The sequence below is a fragment of the Heterodontus francisci genome, chromosome 14, assembly GCF_036365525.1.
Source record: "Heterodontus francisci isolate sHetFra1 chromosome 14, sHetFra1.hap1, whole genome shotgun sequence".
NCBI lineage: Eukaryota > Metazoa > Chordata > Chondrichthyes > Heterodontiformes > Heterodontidae > Heterodontus > Heterodontus francisci.
Window position 1 is genome coordinate 36,890,967 of NC_090384.1, and position 15,453 is coordinate 36,906,419.

Genomic DNA, 15,453 nt, shown 5'->3' on the forward strand with positions numbered 1-15,453 from the left:
GCTGGACAATGACAACTTTAAACGGTGCCAGTCTTTTGAACTAAAATAGTGACAACTGTGTAATGGACAAATATTGGGAACTTCCTCGGAGCTGTTGCTCTGCCGCTGTAACTTTGCTGGAAGTGTGTCAGAAACCCCGTCTCCGCGTGGAAACATGGATTTCTGCCGCACTCCTGGCAAAGTTATGGCATTTCCTGTCAACATTAATCTCGCTTCCACCTTTTGGAGAAGGGATAATTAACCTCACTGTAGGATGTGCTGATGAGATATGTATTTGGAATCCTCTGCATATGACCTTTTTTAAAATAGTCCATTATAAAGTCGGTTGTTCTGGAGCTGCTGCTATACTGGTGTTGGTTTATGTTGGAGTCTGGGATCTCAGTGTCTGTGATAAACTGAGTCTATGATTTTGTCGCTGGGCCAAGGGTGCCAGATTCAACAGCACCGATGGCACGAGTTGGCTCATGGACAACAGTCTCCTGGAACACAAATTAAGCAGCACCAGTTCTAAAAGTCATTCTTGTTCGTATTTCGCTCATGATTAAAATTTTAACAACTTGTTATTATATCGCCTGACAGTGATCATGACGCAAAGGATAAAAAAAGACTTTGTGGAGGGAACCAACGTAGAAAATTTATTTTAAGAAGGTGGAAGAAATTCTGGGGTGCTCCGGTCACTGTATTCCTCGGGAATGTGATCCTGTATTTTGCATTCCTGTCCCTTTTTGCATACGTTTTGCTGGTGGATTTCAAGCCTCCTCCTCCTATTGGTCCTTCTATGGCGGAGATAACACTGTACTTCTGGGTTTTCACTTTAGCCCTGGAGGAGCTCAGACAGGTAAGGAAACCAACTGAGTGATTTTAACCACGTATACGGCTGGGGGGAGAGAAAGTGGCTGCCTGTCACTGATGTGAATAGAATGAGAAATAAAAGTAATGTACACAGATGCAAATAGTAGAAAAGGAGGGAAGTTCTCCCTGCAAAAGCAGGGAGTATTGTGAGCAGGAGATGCAATATTAAGTGATTAAGGTGAAGACTCATGTTGGTGACCTTGTGGTGCAGTGATTTACTTCTGAAGCCTAGGCTCCCATACATCCCAGACTGATGGTATGAAAGCCACCTCCATCTGGTGACTGTACGAGCCATGTATATGAAATGAGTTTGGCACTCACAATGCAGATTCCCCAAAACACCCAACTGCCCCTAATTTGGCACTAATTGGCATTAACTTGGCAACCTAGCCCAGACGGGGGTAAAAAACAGAATGACTGGTTTAGCAAATGGAAAAAAAGTCTTACTGGTGCAGTACAAAGTGCTCTTCTGAGGATGGGACTGAAGCATGTTGTCAGGCAGAGCAGAGGGAACATTAGTCTGTGAATAATTGCCCACAGCAAACTGACACCCAGTGCATTGAATTCTTAACTTATAGAGCAGACTGTACCACCTCATTCATCATATCAATACAACCATATCACTTTATTCATCGTATGAACACATGCACTTAATGCTGTGTCAGCAAAATGGAGCAGTATACAAGCCAGTGTCAAATGTGGGAAAAGATCAAGTACTGTTTAAGTGACTTAGAAGTAAAAGTAATATAATATGTGACTTTCTGCAGGTTGGTTACTTGGGAATTGAAATATAGTGAATAGAATCCAGAGTACACCAAACCTGTGTCGTATATTACATGCTGATTGAAACAATGCTGCTGTCGCTATTCACCTTGTTTACACCAGAGAAGTGATAGATTGTGGATGATTTCAATCAAACGCAAACAACAGCATCAAGTGCAGGAAAATGCAAATGCTGTACCCACAACCACCACAAGATGGAGGCTGCCACTCATTTTTAAAATTAACAGTTTCAAAACACTTTTGTTTGTGAATGTAGTTTATAGGGGACACTACACAACTAATACAGGTACATGAAAAATGGGTATCTCAGACCTGTAAATCACTATTACTCCCAGTGTCACTCAATAATGCATTTCCCATACACCATCACTACCTAATACATATCTTATAATTTTCACACGACTCACATGACATAAATCACATTGATTTAAATGGAGTTCACTGATACAGCACTAACAACTTTTGGTGGACTATATTTGCACACCTCCTCCTAAATGAGTCTGCAGTGCTCCAAGGCTAACTGATCTGGTCACAATATCCCAACTGCTTCACATCTTGTGATCAGTTGCTTTCTGTTCTCTCTCCAGAGTTTTTTCACTGAAGGAAACACTAACATAGTGAAGAAATTTAAACTGTATGTGGAGGATTCATGGAACAAGTGTGACATGTTGGCCTTGGTGCTGTTCATAGTGGGAGTGACGTGCAGGTCAGTATTGGGGGTCTCTGAAACACCCCCTCTTTCTTCCATCACAGCGTGCCCTTTATGTGGTAATATCCCAAACGTTTTGCAGTGATCTGTCCAGAAACTGAGTGAAATCAGGAATGCTCCAATAGGAGATGAAGTATGTGCAGCAATCAGAGAATATTGTTTGTATGGATGGTTAGCGTACAGGAAAGCAGAATTCACAAGAGTTTGTAGCAGGAATGTGGAAAAATAGTTGAAAAAGGGAAATGTAAAAGTGTTTGGGGAAAGGGACTGTTAGATTGAGCCAGAACAGGCATGAAGCGCTAAGTGGCCTCCAGTGCTGTATCATTCTATCGGAGACTCCCCTCTATTTATACTCACTCAGTACTCTCCCTCTTGGATTTTATTATATTACATATAATTAATTTATATTTAACTGAATAACCTTACATCTTCTCTCCAGGGAATATTTTAGTAAATACCAGTTATAAGTCTGGATTTTGATTTTAGAAATATTGATAGTCTCCTAGATTTTAGATTAATACTTCTCTGATTCTGTACCTCAGGACTCTAAAGTATTCTCTGGCCCAGCTCCAGAGAGATTTTATCTTCTTTGCTTTGGTTATCAGTATCCCCCAAATTACTAGGTTATGTGTCCCTGTGTGTCTCTCTTCCTGTTACTTTGTGACTGTGAACAAGGTGAAGTTAGATTCATCTTGCAGAACTACTGGCTGTACGGACATATATGGAAGAGACCTCTTGTTACACTTATAGTTCTTTGTCCCTATTCCTTTTGCCTGTCACCCCAGATTTCAATTGCTGTCTTACTCTGGCAGTTATAATTCTCCACCTGATGGATTTGCACTCCTCATTATTTCTCTGAACTTGGCTACTTGTGGCCATTGAGGAACAAAATCTGCTGCAACATTTTCAAAATTGTTTCCAACCATCTTCCTGTTAGTAATTCTACTGAGCTGCAGCCGTTTGCCAATGCTGTGTTGTGGGCCTTGTGATTCCTTTCATAGATAAATTCACAGTTGCCCCCCTGTACTATTTCCTGTGTGGGTATTTGGGACTGCTTGTAAGATGTGTTTTACAAATGGGGCACTTGCCAGATACATTTTTCTCATTCCCAGTGTTAAAAAAAATACTTCATAACACTTTCAAAAACACATTCCCTTCATCACATCCTATGAACTGAAATACACAAAGTAATCTATGAGGTAGTATATCTCACTCAAACATCAAACTTGTTTATTATCAAAATGTACACTGGAAACAACATACTTCTGAACTCCCTGACTGAAGATGACTAATACTCTAATAGGCTATAAAATATGAATTGAGTTCATTAAGAAGTAAAATTAAACAGAAGAAATGGATTTCAGTAGATTACAGCAAAAGAATTCTTTATTTCTCCTTATAACTTTAAACCCATTTGAAAAATAACAAACATCTTTAGATACAATCATTTTCATAACTTGGAACTTGTGTCTATGAGGAAAAGCTTATACGTGACATTGGATCTTTCACTGTGCATTTGCATTAGCGCGACCTTATTCAGTTGTTGGGCAAAGCAACTGTTCATTAAGGAAATGTTTATAGGTAACACTATAAATTTGCTTTCAAATTTGATCTGAGAATAAGGGATATCAAAGTATCTTTCTCAATTAGTCAAAAACTGTGACAGAGGAAATAGACAAGAATGGCTTAAAGCAGTTAAGGCCGAGAGTGAAAGATCCATTCATTAAGCTAAATTTCAAAGGTGAAACTGAAACTGCTCAGGTGCCAATCACTTGTCTTTCACCACCTTCAAACAGAACAGGGTAGAAGGCAGGAGAGATTAAATGACACAAGAGATGATGGTGCAATGCAAAAGGAGATAGTAATAGTGTGTTGGCATCCTTCCATCTACGAAATGTTGGACATGCAGCAAACAATCCATTTAGGTGGGATGTCTTCTCTTGGTGCACCTTTGTTGATGGCTGTGAGGGCCAATCCTTGAGAGGTAGGTGCTGCCACAAGCGCCGCACGTGAAGCTACCAAATGATGCTGTGAGTTGTTGTTTTTGATGCCGGTGCTTGTTGCCAAGCTGCTGTAGCCACTGGTTGTCATGGTAGTTCACACCAATCCACAGGATGTGTGGCCATTAACCTCTTTCATCAGCTAGTGACTCCCAGCTGCAATAGTCAACATTTAGGGCCTTCATGTCACGCTTGCAAGCGTCTTTGAAGCAGAGCTTTGGATATCCCACTGGTCATCTGGCCCCAGCAACCTCACCATACAAAAGGTCCTTGGGTATGCGAGTGTCTTACATCCTGCGGACATGTCTGATCCATCAAATCCACCTCTGTTTGATTAGTGCCAATACACTTGGAAGCTCTGTCTTTGAGAGGATTGCTGCATTTGTGATTTTGTCCTGCCAGGATATACCCATAATGCACCACAGACAGCAAAGATGGAAATTATTGAGATTCTTTTCCTGGTAGCTGTAATCTGTCCATGTTTCACAGCCATACAGCAAGGTGCTGAGAACACAGGCCTTATAAACCATCAGCTTGGTGTTAAAGGTCAGCTTGGTGTTATCTCATGCGTGTTTCACAAGTCGGCCAAAGGTGGTAGCTGCTCTCCCTATGCGTGTATTGAGCTCTGCATCAAGGGACAGATCGTCTGTCACCGTGGACCCAAGGTAGCAGAACTTGCTAACCACTTCCAGTGGGGTGTTATTTAGTGTGATCAGGGGCGGCGATGCAACACCTTGTCCCATGACCACAGTTTTCTTGATGCTTATAGTCAAGGAGAACAAGTTACAGGCGTGGGAGAGACAATCCATGAGCCTTTGTAGTTTCCGTGTCAGCGACTAGTGCAGCATCATCAGCGTAGAGGAGTTCTCTGCTCGGGACACAATGTGTTTTTTTGTTCACCTTCAGCCTTGATAGATTGCAGAACTTGATGTCTGACCTAGTATGCAAGTATCTGCAGGGAAGGTGAAGGTCAGGAAAATGGAGAAGAATATGCCAAACATAGTGGGGGCTCAGACACAACCGTGTTTCACTCCATTCTTCACTCTGAAACTGTCAGAAGTGGAGCCATCGAACTGTACAGTGCAGTGCACATTGTCATGGAAGGAGTGGATGAGACTGAGGAGCTTCGATGGAAAGCCAATTTTTCCCAAAATCTTGTCGAGCCCTGCTCTGATGATGGTGTTGAATGCCTTAGTGAGATCTACAAAAGTAAGGTAAAGGGTTATACTCTGTTCCCTATAGCTAGCATATGAAGAAGATCATGCCCATAGTAGATCTGCCGACACAGAAACGGCACTGTGCTTCTGGGTAAACTCGGTCTGCAAGTAGATGGAGACTTTTAAGTATTACCCTCGCAAAGGCCTTTCCTGTGACGCTAAGGAGTGAAATACCCTGTAGTTGTTGCAGTCTCCTCTGTCGCCTTTGTTTTTGTATAGTGTGATGATTTTGGTGTCATGCATCTCCTGTGGAACAGAGCCTACTTTCCAGCAAAAAAGGTCACAAAGGTGTGGCAATAGATGGGACTTTCTGTGCTTGAGCAGTTGGGCTGGGATTCCGTCCTTGCTGGGTGCCCTTCTGTTCGCTATGTGGTCTGTAGCCTTCTCGAGCTCCAGGGATGCGGGCTCTTCATCTAACTCATCCAGGACAGGAAGTTGCGGGAAAGCATCAATCATGGACTGGAAGAAGTCCGACTCACAGGAGTACAGCTCACCATAGTGTTCAGCTCAGCGGGACATCTGCCGACTTCAGGGGAGCAACTTTGGTGATGGCGGGGCCAAGCGCCCTCTTGATCCCTTCGTACATATCTCGTAGATTTCCTCTGTCATATGCCGCTTGGATCTCTTGACATAAACTGATCCAGTGTTTGTTTGTGCAGCATCTCCCTGTCTTTTGCATGGCTGTCTTGGCTACTTTCAGGTTGTGCAGTGTCTTTGTTGTTGGGTCTATGTTGTGCATCATGTAGGCTTTGTTTTTTTGCATCAATGACAGATATCTTCTCGGCTGAGTAGGTCTCAAACCAGCCCTTATTATAGGTTCCGCCTTTACCAAATGATGCTTCTGCTCCTTCTTAGATGATTGAGCTGAGTGACTTCCAAGCTTCATCAATGCCAGCATTGGTGCTTCCCATTAGTGCAAAGTGCTGGTATTTGGCATCATTGCTTGTGCAAGGGATGTTGATGCATGGCGGACCGTTGTGTTTGGAGATGTGGAACTTTCAAGGGTTCATCTTCACTCTGCTGTTGCGAAGAGAGTGGTTGGTGTTGCAATCTGCACTATGGTAGGTGCAGGTGTGGAGAAAATTGGACAGATCGCACCTGCTCATGATGACTATGTCTAGTTGGTGCCAATGTCCAGACCTTGGGTGACGCCATGATACCTTGTGGCAATGTCTACCTTGGAAGAAGGTGTTGGTGATGCAGAGTTCATTCAGGGCACAAAGCTTAAGAAGGCATTGTCCATTATCGTTGGTCTTGCCCAGCCCATGAGGACTGAGGCATGTTGGCCATGAATCACTGTCTGCCCCATCACATGCGTTGAAGTCACCCAGGATGAATAGTCTTTCGCCATTTAGGGAGTTCCTCAGGACGTCATCTTGGGAATCATAGAAATGCTCTTAATCTGAGATGTTGGCATTCAGAGTTGGTGCATAGACACATATGATGTTGGCTGTACCTCCATCAGATGATAACCACAGGGAGATGAGGCCCTCTGAGGTTGCTACTTGTGGTTCAATTGACTGTGTCAGCCACTTGCTTACTGCAAAGCATACACTGTGCTCACAGTAATCTTCAGCACTCTTTCCATGCCAGTAGAAGGTGTAATTAGTCTCTCAAATAGAGCTTGTGTTGGCTAATCTGGTTTCTTGTACAGCAGCAATATCAACACCAAGCTTGTGTAGCTCACAGTCAATCGGGCCTGTCTTGCGTGTGTGAGTGTGGGCCGTTGTTCATTCCAGGGCACACAGTCCTCACATTCCAGCTTCCAAGCTGAAAAGTTACCTTTCTTTGTTTGCTGCGTAGCCTAGGCATGGTTTTAGGAGTTGCAGATTTGCCTAGCATCTGCACCCTCCTCTCGACCTCATAGGCCGGTGTCCAAAGGAAAGACGAAAGCCTCTGCATCTGGGGCCTATTCGGTTGTAGGAGTTGTCAGAAGGTGCTAACTTGAGGGAAACCCAACCATGTTGGGACTCCAGCCCAGATTTTGTCATGTTTACTCCCTTAGCCATTGGCTCTTGATGTTATTGTTAATGTTGAAGGCACCGACTGGCAGGGCCCAGATTGCCACAAACATAGGTGTAATCTTGTCCTCCAAATATGCGAAAGGAGTAGCATCAGTTCGCCGCTTCTCACCTCCAGATTGCCACCCCCATCCCCAAACCCTCCAGCCAGGTCAGTGCTCTTCCCCCGCTCTCTCTCTCTCTCTTTCTTTCTTACCCTTCACTGTTGCTGGTTTCTCCAGCCAGGTCTGTGCCACAGCCAATCACTTATCCATCTTTCTCTGACGTCACACTAAGATTTTTTCAAATGCTATCACTGAGATCTGAACCCACGCACCTGCCCCCACTGGTCCTGCTGCTCTGCCTCTCACTGCTGCACCGGCTCCTGTATCCTCTCCGCTGCTCTGCCTCTCACTGCTGCTCCCATTCTTTAACAATAAACAACAACTTGCAAGTCTACAGTGTTCCTTATGCAGGCACACAGCTGGAAGTGCTTTACATTCAAGAGTGCAAAACGGTGGCTGCTAAGCAGGAGGGGAAAGTTAAAAAATGAAGAGCAGGTTGCAAATGTAAGGCACAATGGAAGATAAATGATTTTAGGAGTTTTTTTAAAAAAGCAGAGAGGGTAGAGAGAAGTGAATCAAGAGAGCAGGACTGTAGTGATCAAATGAGAGACCATCAATAGTGAACATCATGTGAAAAAACAGTCAGAGGTTCAGTATTAGAGAGGTGGAGGGAGCGTGCAGGAATTTGAAAATTAGGCCAAAAATTTAAGTCATCTCCCCAGGTCTTCCATAGAGGCCGAGACGAGAGAGAGAACGTGAGAGAAAGAGAGGGAGAAAGGCAGCGAGAACATTCTGGCCCACTGGCTGGGACAAGTAAAGGTTCTTGAGGATGTGTAAATGCTAATAGCAGAATCATGATTTCCTTTTGTCATTTACTCTCTCCTGCCTTCCACCCTATCACAGACCTTCCTTTTTGTTCTTTTCCCACCCTTCCCTTTACCCTTTCTCTATACTTGCTTAAAACCTGTTACATCTCTAATTTTTTTCCGTTCTAACAAAAGGGCATCAACCTGAAATGTTAACTCTGTTTTTCTCTCCATAGACACTCCTGACCTTCTGAGTATTTCCAGCATTTTCTGTTTTTATTTCATATTCTCAGCATCTGCAGTATTTTGCTTTTGTACGTACTTGTCGCCATTTGCAAGCTTCCTTCTGCTCCTACCCACCCCGATATTCAATCTTGTGCCAAAGATTCTGCTGTTATTGGGTTCCTCCTTGAGAAAATAAGCACAAGAATCCCATGTAGCTGAAAACTTTGTATTCCAGGAGGCACTTCATTAATATTGTTATGGCCCAGTAGAAGTATCAACGGTTGGTCAATTCTTGATGCAGCACAGAGGGGAACCATACGAAGACCAAATCAAACTACCCAAGGACTTAGTCTTACCCATGTTCCTGCTATTGGTGTATTCAATTTCCAAAGTTAGGAAGGGTTTAGAGACTGGGGAGGAGAACTGTTAGTGATTTTCAGGTATAAATGGGCAGAGCATGCCCCATGCACGCTCCCTTCCTGTTGTACCAGGGAGTGAATGGCCTAACCAGGGATCCTTGATGGATATGAAAAGATTTTTCCAGTAAGGTACTTGTGAAATCTCTCCTACCCAAGAATTAGCAAGTGTTTTTTTCTATATTGGGTTGCATTTTCCATTCATTGTAATTGACAGGCATGAGGCATATGCTGCTGGTAGCCATTATCATATCCATGCTGGGATCTAGTTCCTGTGAGGAAGCATTCACAGAGTCACAGGTTTCTTCCTCAAGGCCATATAATAATAGCGTGAATGAGATACAGCTTTGCACAGGAGGTCCCTTTAAGGTTTAGTTTTATTTGCCATGTGGAGAAAATTTCCAAAACTATTTTCATGAACAGTTGAATTTCACTGATGCTTATGGGTGGAGACCCTGGAGGGGCGCACTTTATCTCCTTTATAAACTCGTCACATGTCCTAGAAATTTGATTCTGTGGGCTCCACAACTTCTAATTCATTCCTCTTGCATCCTGGAAATCTATTGTTCTCTGACTTCTAAGTACTAGAATGGCATTCATCTGCTTCTTCTAGGAGTACTACCATATTTTTCTGAAAATGTTCTGGAGCTGAAGAAATACTGTGTTGAAGTCAATTGAAATGGAGAGAGTAAAGCATTTGACCTTCCCCAATTGTGCAACTGAAGGCATCATGTGTTTTTTCCTGGTTTCATTTAACTTGACCATTCAAATCTTTGGATTTGGGAATATGACTATTCCTAGGCACCAGCCTTTAAGTTCTTCAGCAGTTAATATTGCACCCCTCAATCCCATCCTGGTCAATTCTTATTTTAATTTCAGTCACTGTACAATAGCAATTTGTCTAGAAGATGAAGAAGAAAAGTCTTACATCAGGCTTGAGTGGTATTCACCAGGAGAATCCATGTCTATTTTTATTGTTTGTATACAGGATAACAATCCAAGAACTTGTTCAGCAGGAGAGGAGTTCATGCCTAAGTTCTTGTACTACCTAAAATGCTTGCTGCTCTTTTTCCTAAGGACAAGAAACTTCCCAACTACCTTTTTACATCTGGAACATTGGATGATTCAGAATTTTGTTTTGACTTTCTGAGTGGTCCCACCTCCTTGTTGTTATCCTGAGAATTGGCTATTGCAGAGCTATCTGCCCCTGTCCCGCTGCCAATTTCAAAGTCAATTGATACTGTCTCTAAGGCTTCCTCCTTTTCTATTCTGCCAAGAAGAAGACATTGACATCAATAGATAAGAAAATCAACTGGGGTGTAGATGCCCAATAATGCCCTAGTGCAATTTCAACCCCATTGTAATTTTCCTCCTCCAAAATGCAAACATTTCTTTGCATTGTATCCCCTGGAGATGATATTCACTGATGATTGCAGCACTTGGCGTTTTTAGTAGGGTAGTATGCGTGAGATGTATTACAAATATCCCACATCAAACACATTACTCTGTTTCTCCCATATCTTCTCTTTGTCTCTATAGTTCCCCTTGGGATTTTTTTCCCCCCGTCTGTCATGATCTCGCCCTCTTTTCCATCGATTTGTATTTGCTCACCCCCAGCTCCGCTGGTCCTTGATTAATTTTTGTTGTTAACAGATTCACTCTGTTTCATGAGTTCATGGTGGATCACCAGTTATTTTGAAGTCTAACAGTAGTTTCTCATTTTATACCACACTACATATGATCACAAATAAGTTTGTCATGCACTGTACCATAACTGCAATGTTGAACAAACAATATAAAACTGTAGAAAAACTGTCTATGGGAAACCTGTCTTCCTGAATTCTTTGGTTGTATTTCAAAAATCCAGCACAAATGATTTCCTAGTCTATCCAGTATTATTTTATAATACCTCCAGTCATTCTCAATGTTTAAAAGGACATAAATATCCTCGGATTCCTGGCCCACTGAATTTATCAACACAGTAAACTGATTTTTTGAAAGCAAATCTAAATCTTTCAACTGACTTCATCCATCTTGGCCATATACTGAAAATGAATTTACCTGGTGGTCCAATGCAAACAGGAGCCATTTATCTGTATTTCTTCATACTGTGTCTTTATCCCTTACCAATCTCTAGGCCTATATTTTTGTGTTTGTTTTTCTAAGTGGTGACATGTTCCTTTTCTCTGACAGAATGTTATCAGTCACATATAATGCAGGCCGCACAACTCTGTGCTTGGATTTCATGGTGTTTGCTCTGAGATTGATCCACATCTTTGCCATCAATAAACAGTTGGGACCAAAGATTATCATTGTGGAACGAATGGTAGGTGTCTGTGATAGTGACAGCACAGTTTACAACCAGAATTACAACCAAACACTAAAATATTTCATTTTCCATTTCATTGACATTTATAATGATTGTTTTTAGTGATGTATGAGTGCTCAGGCTGAACTCCTATAATGGTGCAATGCATAAAATGTGGTACTACACCATCCAGACCAGGAAAGGCCCAGGCTTGATTCCTACTCAATACTAAGCTAAATGATCTCAGCTTGAGTAGCTCCACAAAATGGCCTCCAGGCCCCTGGTTTAGGAGAGGGAAAATAAAATCAGCTAACATTTGCCCTCTTGTCCTCTGCTGGAAAGTACGGGCTGAATTTTATGAGGCTTCCGGAGTCAGGGGTCGTGGCGGGGGTGGGGGGCCGGAAAATTCTTCCTGGAGAGGACCCCCAATGCCTACAAGGCCCTGCTGCATTTTACCGGTGGTGGCGAGGCCTCAGTGCGGCCCCCCTGACGCCGAGTGGTGGAGCCTTCATTTCAATATGGTAATGAAAGTTAATGCATGCAAATTAACTTACCTTGCCCTGGTGGCCGTCCCACGCCAATATTCCGGCTGCTGGCCGCCAATCCCACGCCTTTGGAGTTCCGAGGCATGACCCTGGGGGGGAGGGGGGAGGAGTGCAATTATCAGGGCAGTGGGGGGGAGTGGGGAAAACACCTTTTATTGGCTGTGGGGATGGTGGGAAAGGGTTGAAGGGCAAATGCAACGAGGTTGGGGGGTAAAGTTCGGATTGGGAATAAAGTTCATTTTTGTGATATAGGCCCGTGACCAATTATTGGTCGGGGAGGTGGTGGGAAAGGACCTCCAGCTTTTATTTAATTTTTTGAGGACAGTGAACTATTATATAACTTTAAAAATTAAAATTGCTTCTAAGAGCTTGAAGCCCTTTAAAAATGTCGCCAGTGCCTGCACGGTGGTGCAGACATGGTTGTCGGGGATAGAGCGGCTGCCCCCTCTCTACATCATCGGGGCGGATATTCCGCCCCCTCTATTTAAATGAGCCCCCACGCAAAATATCGCGGGGACTCAGCGAATGTGCATCCCCGCCTTAAGACTGCCGACAGTAGAGCGTGCCGCCGCAAATTGCGGCGTGTTTATAAATTTCAGCCCTACATTTCTGACTGTTGAATGAAGATAGGATTAAGCTTGACTGCTAGTCTGCCCCCTACCATCTCATGTTTAAATAGCTCACTTTCGAGGTTTATGCATGAAGAATGATCATTTGGAGCTCTGCTCACACTTTTGGAACTGTGCCCCAAGCATGAATCCACTGCGGTTAGGAGGAAAAGAGTTATTGTACGAATACTAGGTGGTGCAGTTGGCAATGGGCAAGGATTTGCTGAAGTGACTCGAATGAAGTCATCTGAAGTTAGAGTTTTGTCCAATTTAGATATTTTAAGTTTGGGTTGAAGAGAAATTGCGGAACTCACATTAAATAGTGTCAAAAGATGGCATAAACTGCCTGATTTTCCCATTGTCACGGCAGATAGTGGGTGAACAGCTATCAGATCTGTCTCTCTGTCATGTTGCAGATTAATATACCTGGGACCTAGAATCTGACCAGGTTCCATACCTACCATCTCAGAGTAGGTGATCTTTGAGAGAAAACATGTGGTGCCCTGTTTCTCACTCAGCAGCTCCAATGGATGCATCAAGCTGTAAAATGATACACATCTCCAGTACAAATAGTGCACAGAATGCAGCATACGTACAACTACAACAACAACTTTTATTTGTATAGCACCTGTAACATTGAAACAAAGTCCCAAAGTGTTTCACAGGAGCATTATAAAACAAAATTTGACAGCAACCACATAAGGAGGTATTAGGGCAGGTTACCAAAAGCTCTGTCAAAGAGATTTGTTTTAAGGAGCATCTTAAAGGAGGAAAAAGAGGAGGAGAGGCCAAGAAGTTTGGGAAAGGATTTGCAGAACTTAGAATCTTGGCAGTATAAAATCAATTTGATTCTTGAAAATTTCATTTGGACTTCTCATGCCCAATATTGTTTTTTGTTTTTCTTGAAATATGTGTTTGTGATAACAAGTCCATGCTGAGCTGCAAATGTAATCAGTGTTTCTCCTCTTTTATTTCTTTCTCCAACTCCAAATCTTCCTATAACAGATTTTTCTCCTGGTTTGGATTTTCCTATCTTAGCATTGAAATCTCCCATGATAATTGTATACTTTGATTTCTGTTCTTCTATTGCCTTCATTATATCTTCATAGATTTGCTCAACTTCCTCTTCTGTTTGATCACTGGTTGGTGCATACAGGCAAATGAATATCAGTTGAACCTGTGCATTGGATTTATTGACAATGAGAAGCCATTCGATTCAGTGAAACACAGATTTAATTATAGCTTTAAGAAAATCAGGAATAAATGAGGGATATGTGAAGATCATAGAGGACATTTTCACAGATGCAAAAGCCAGAATACACATCGACAAAGACATAACACAGTTGATAAATATTGAAAGAGGAGAGAGACAAAGGGATACGATCTCATCAAAAATATTCCCCACAGTAATGGAAGACATATTCATGAAATACCCTTGAAGGAGAGGATTAAATATTGATGGAAAAACCTAACAGACTTACGCTTTGTAGATGATGTCTCACTAATTACTTCATTTGTTAAAGACTTGAAAGTACAACTAAATAACTTAAATAAAGTGAGTAAAAATATTGGACTGAAAATACACAAAGGAAAAACAAAGTATATGACGGACTTTAAGACAGAAGATACCATACAAGTTGAAAACCAAGAAATTGAAGAAGTAACTGAATAGAAATATCAAACATTAAAGATAGAGGATTGTACAAATAAAGAGGTATTGAATAGGACTAGGGCAGGATGGAGATATTTCAGGAGATACTGCGATACTCTGAGTGATTAAAAAAAAATACCACTGGCATTAAGGAGGAGGGTGTATGACCAGCATGTGCTACTAACCATGACATATGGGGTGGAATCATGGACAACTACAAAATATAAAGAACAAAAAATGTGTACAGCTCAGAGAGTAATGGAAAGACAAATATTACATATCTCCATTCATGATAAAATCAGGTGTAATGAAATATGCTAGAAAATTGGAGTTCAGGACATCATTCAGAAGATAAAAGAAGCCAAATGGAGATGGGCTGGGTATGTTGCTGGAAGAAATAACAGGTGGACAAAAACACTAATGGAGTGGCAGCCAAGAACAGGAAAAGAAGAAGGGGGGACCGAGAAGAGGGAGAGATGACATATTATGCCTAGGAACCACATGGGGGAGAACAGCAAGGGATAGAGATAAATGGAAAAGGCATGAGGTGGGTTACATCCTACAGTGGATGGATGCAACTTTAATGAATGAAACGGGCCTTGGCAGCTGAAAGCACGACTGCTAATGGTGGAGCGATTAAAATTAGGCATGTGCATAAGGCCAGAATTCGAGTAGCGCAGGTATCTTGGAGGGTTGTAGGGCTGGAGGAGGTTGCAGAACTAGAGATGGGTGAAGCTATGGAGAGATTTGAAAACAGGATAAGAATTTTAAAATTAAGGCATTGCCTAACTGGGAGCAGATGTAGGTCAGTGAGCACAGGGGCGATGGGTGAACTGGACTTGGTGTGTATTAGGACAGTAATTCTCAAACGTCTTCATCTGCGACCCCTTAGGCGGGGCAAAAGACCCCGCAGAACACCTACCAGTCCTACTCCACCCAATTTCACTTGCTACCACAAAAAAACTCATCAGAATTAATGGGAATGTAATAAATTTATGTGCATTTTTTAAATTAAAGTTCATAAATAAATTATTGATCCATGCCAGAAACAAAAGTATAGATATTTTCATATTATAAACATTAATACTATAAGAGAATACATTTATTTGAAACATTCTTATATGTATAAAATCATCACAATAATCTTCTTCTGAGATACTTATACTTAGATTACATCTTTATTAATCAAACAAAAACAACAGTAACATAAATCTTGCTTGTAAAACTATATTGTTGTTTCATGTGCTTATGATGTCTCGTGCCACGCA

General features: G+C 42.1%; 1 protein-coding gene across 1 annotated transcript in view; it reads left to right on the forward strand.

Annotated features, from left to right (window-relative positions):
• The window catches only part of trpm5 (transient receptor potential cation channel, subfamily M, member 5), a 165,377-nt gene that overhangs the window by 124,546 nt on the left and 25,378 nt on the right, over positions 1–15,453 (forward strand). The window contains exons 17-19 of the mRNA XM_068045855.1: positions 580–838; positions 2,223–2,341; positions 11,267–11,399. Coding sequence (XP_067901956.1) covers positions 580–838; positions 2,223–2,341; positions 11,267–11,399 — 511 coding nt within the window. The remainder of the gene's footprint in view (positions 1–579; positions 839–2,222; positions 2,342–11,266; positions 11,400–15,453) is intronic.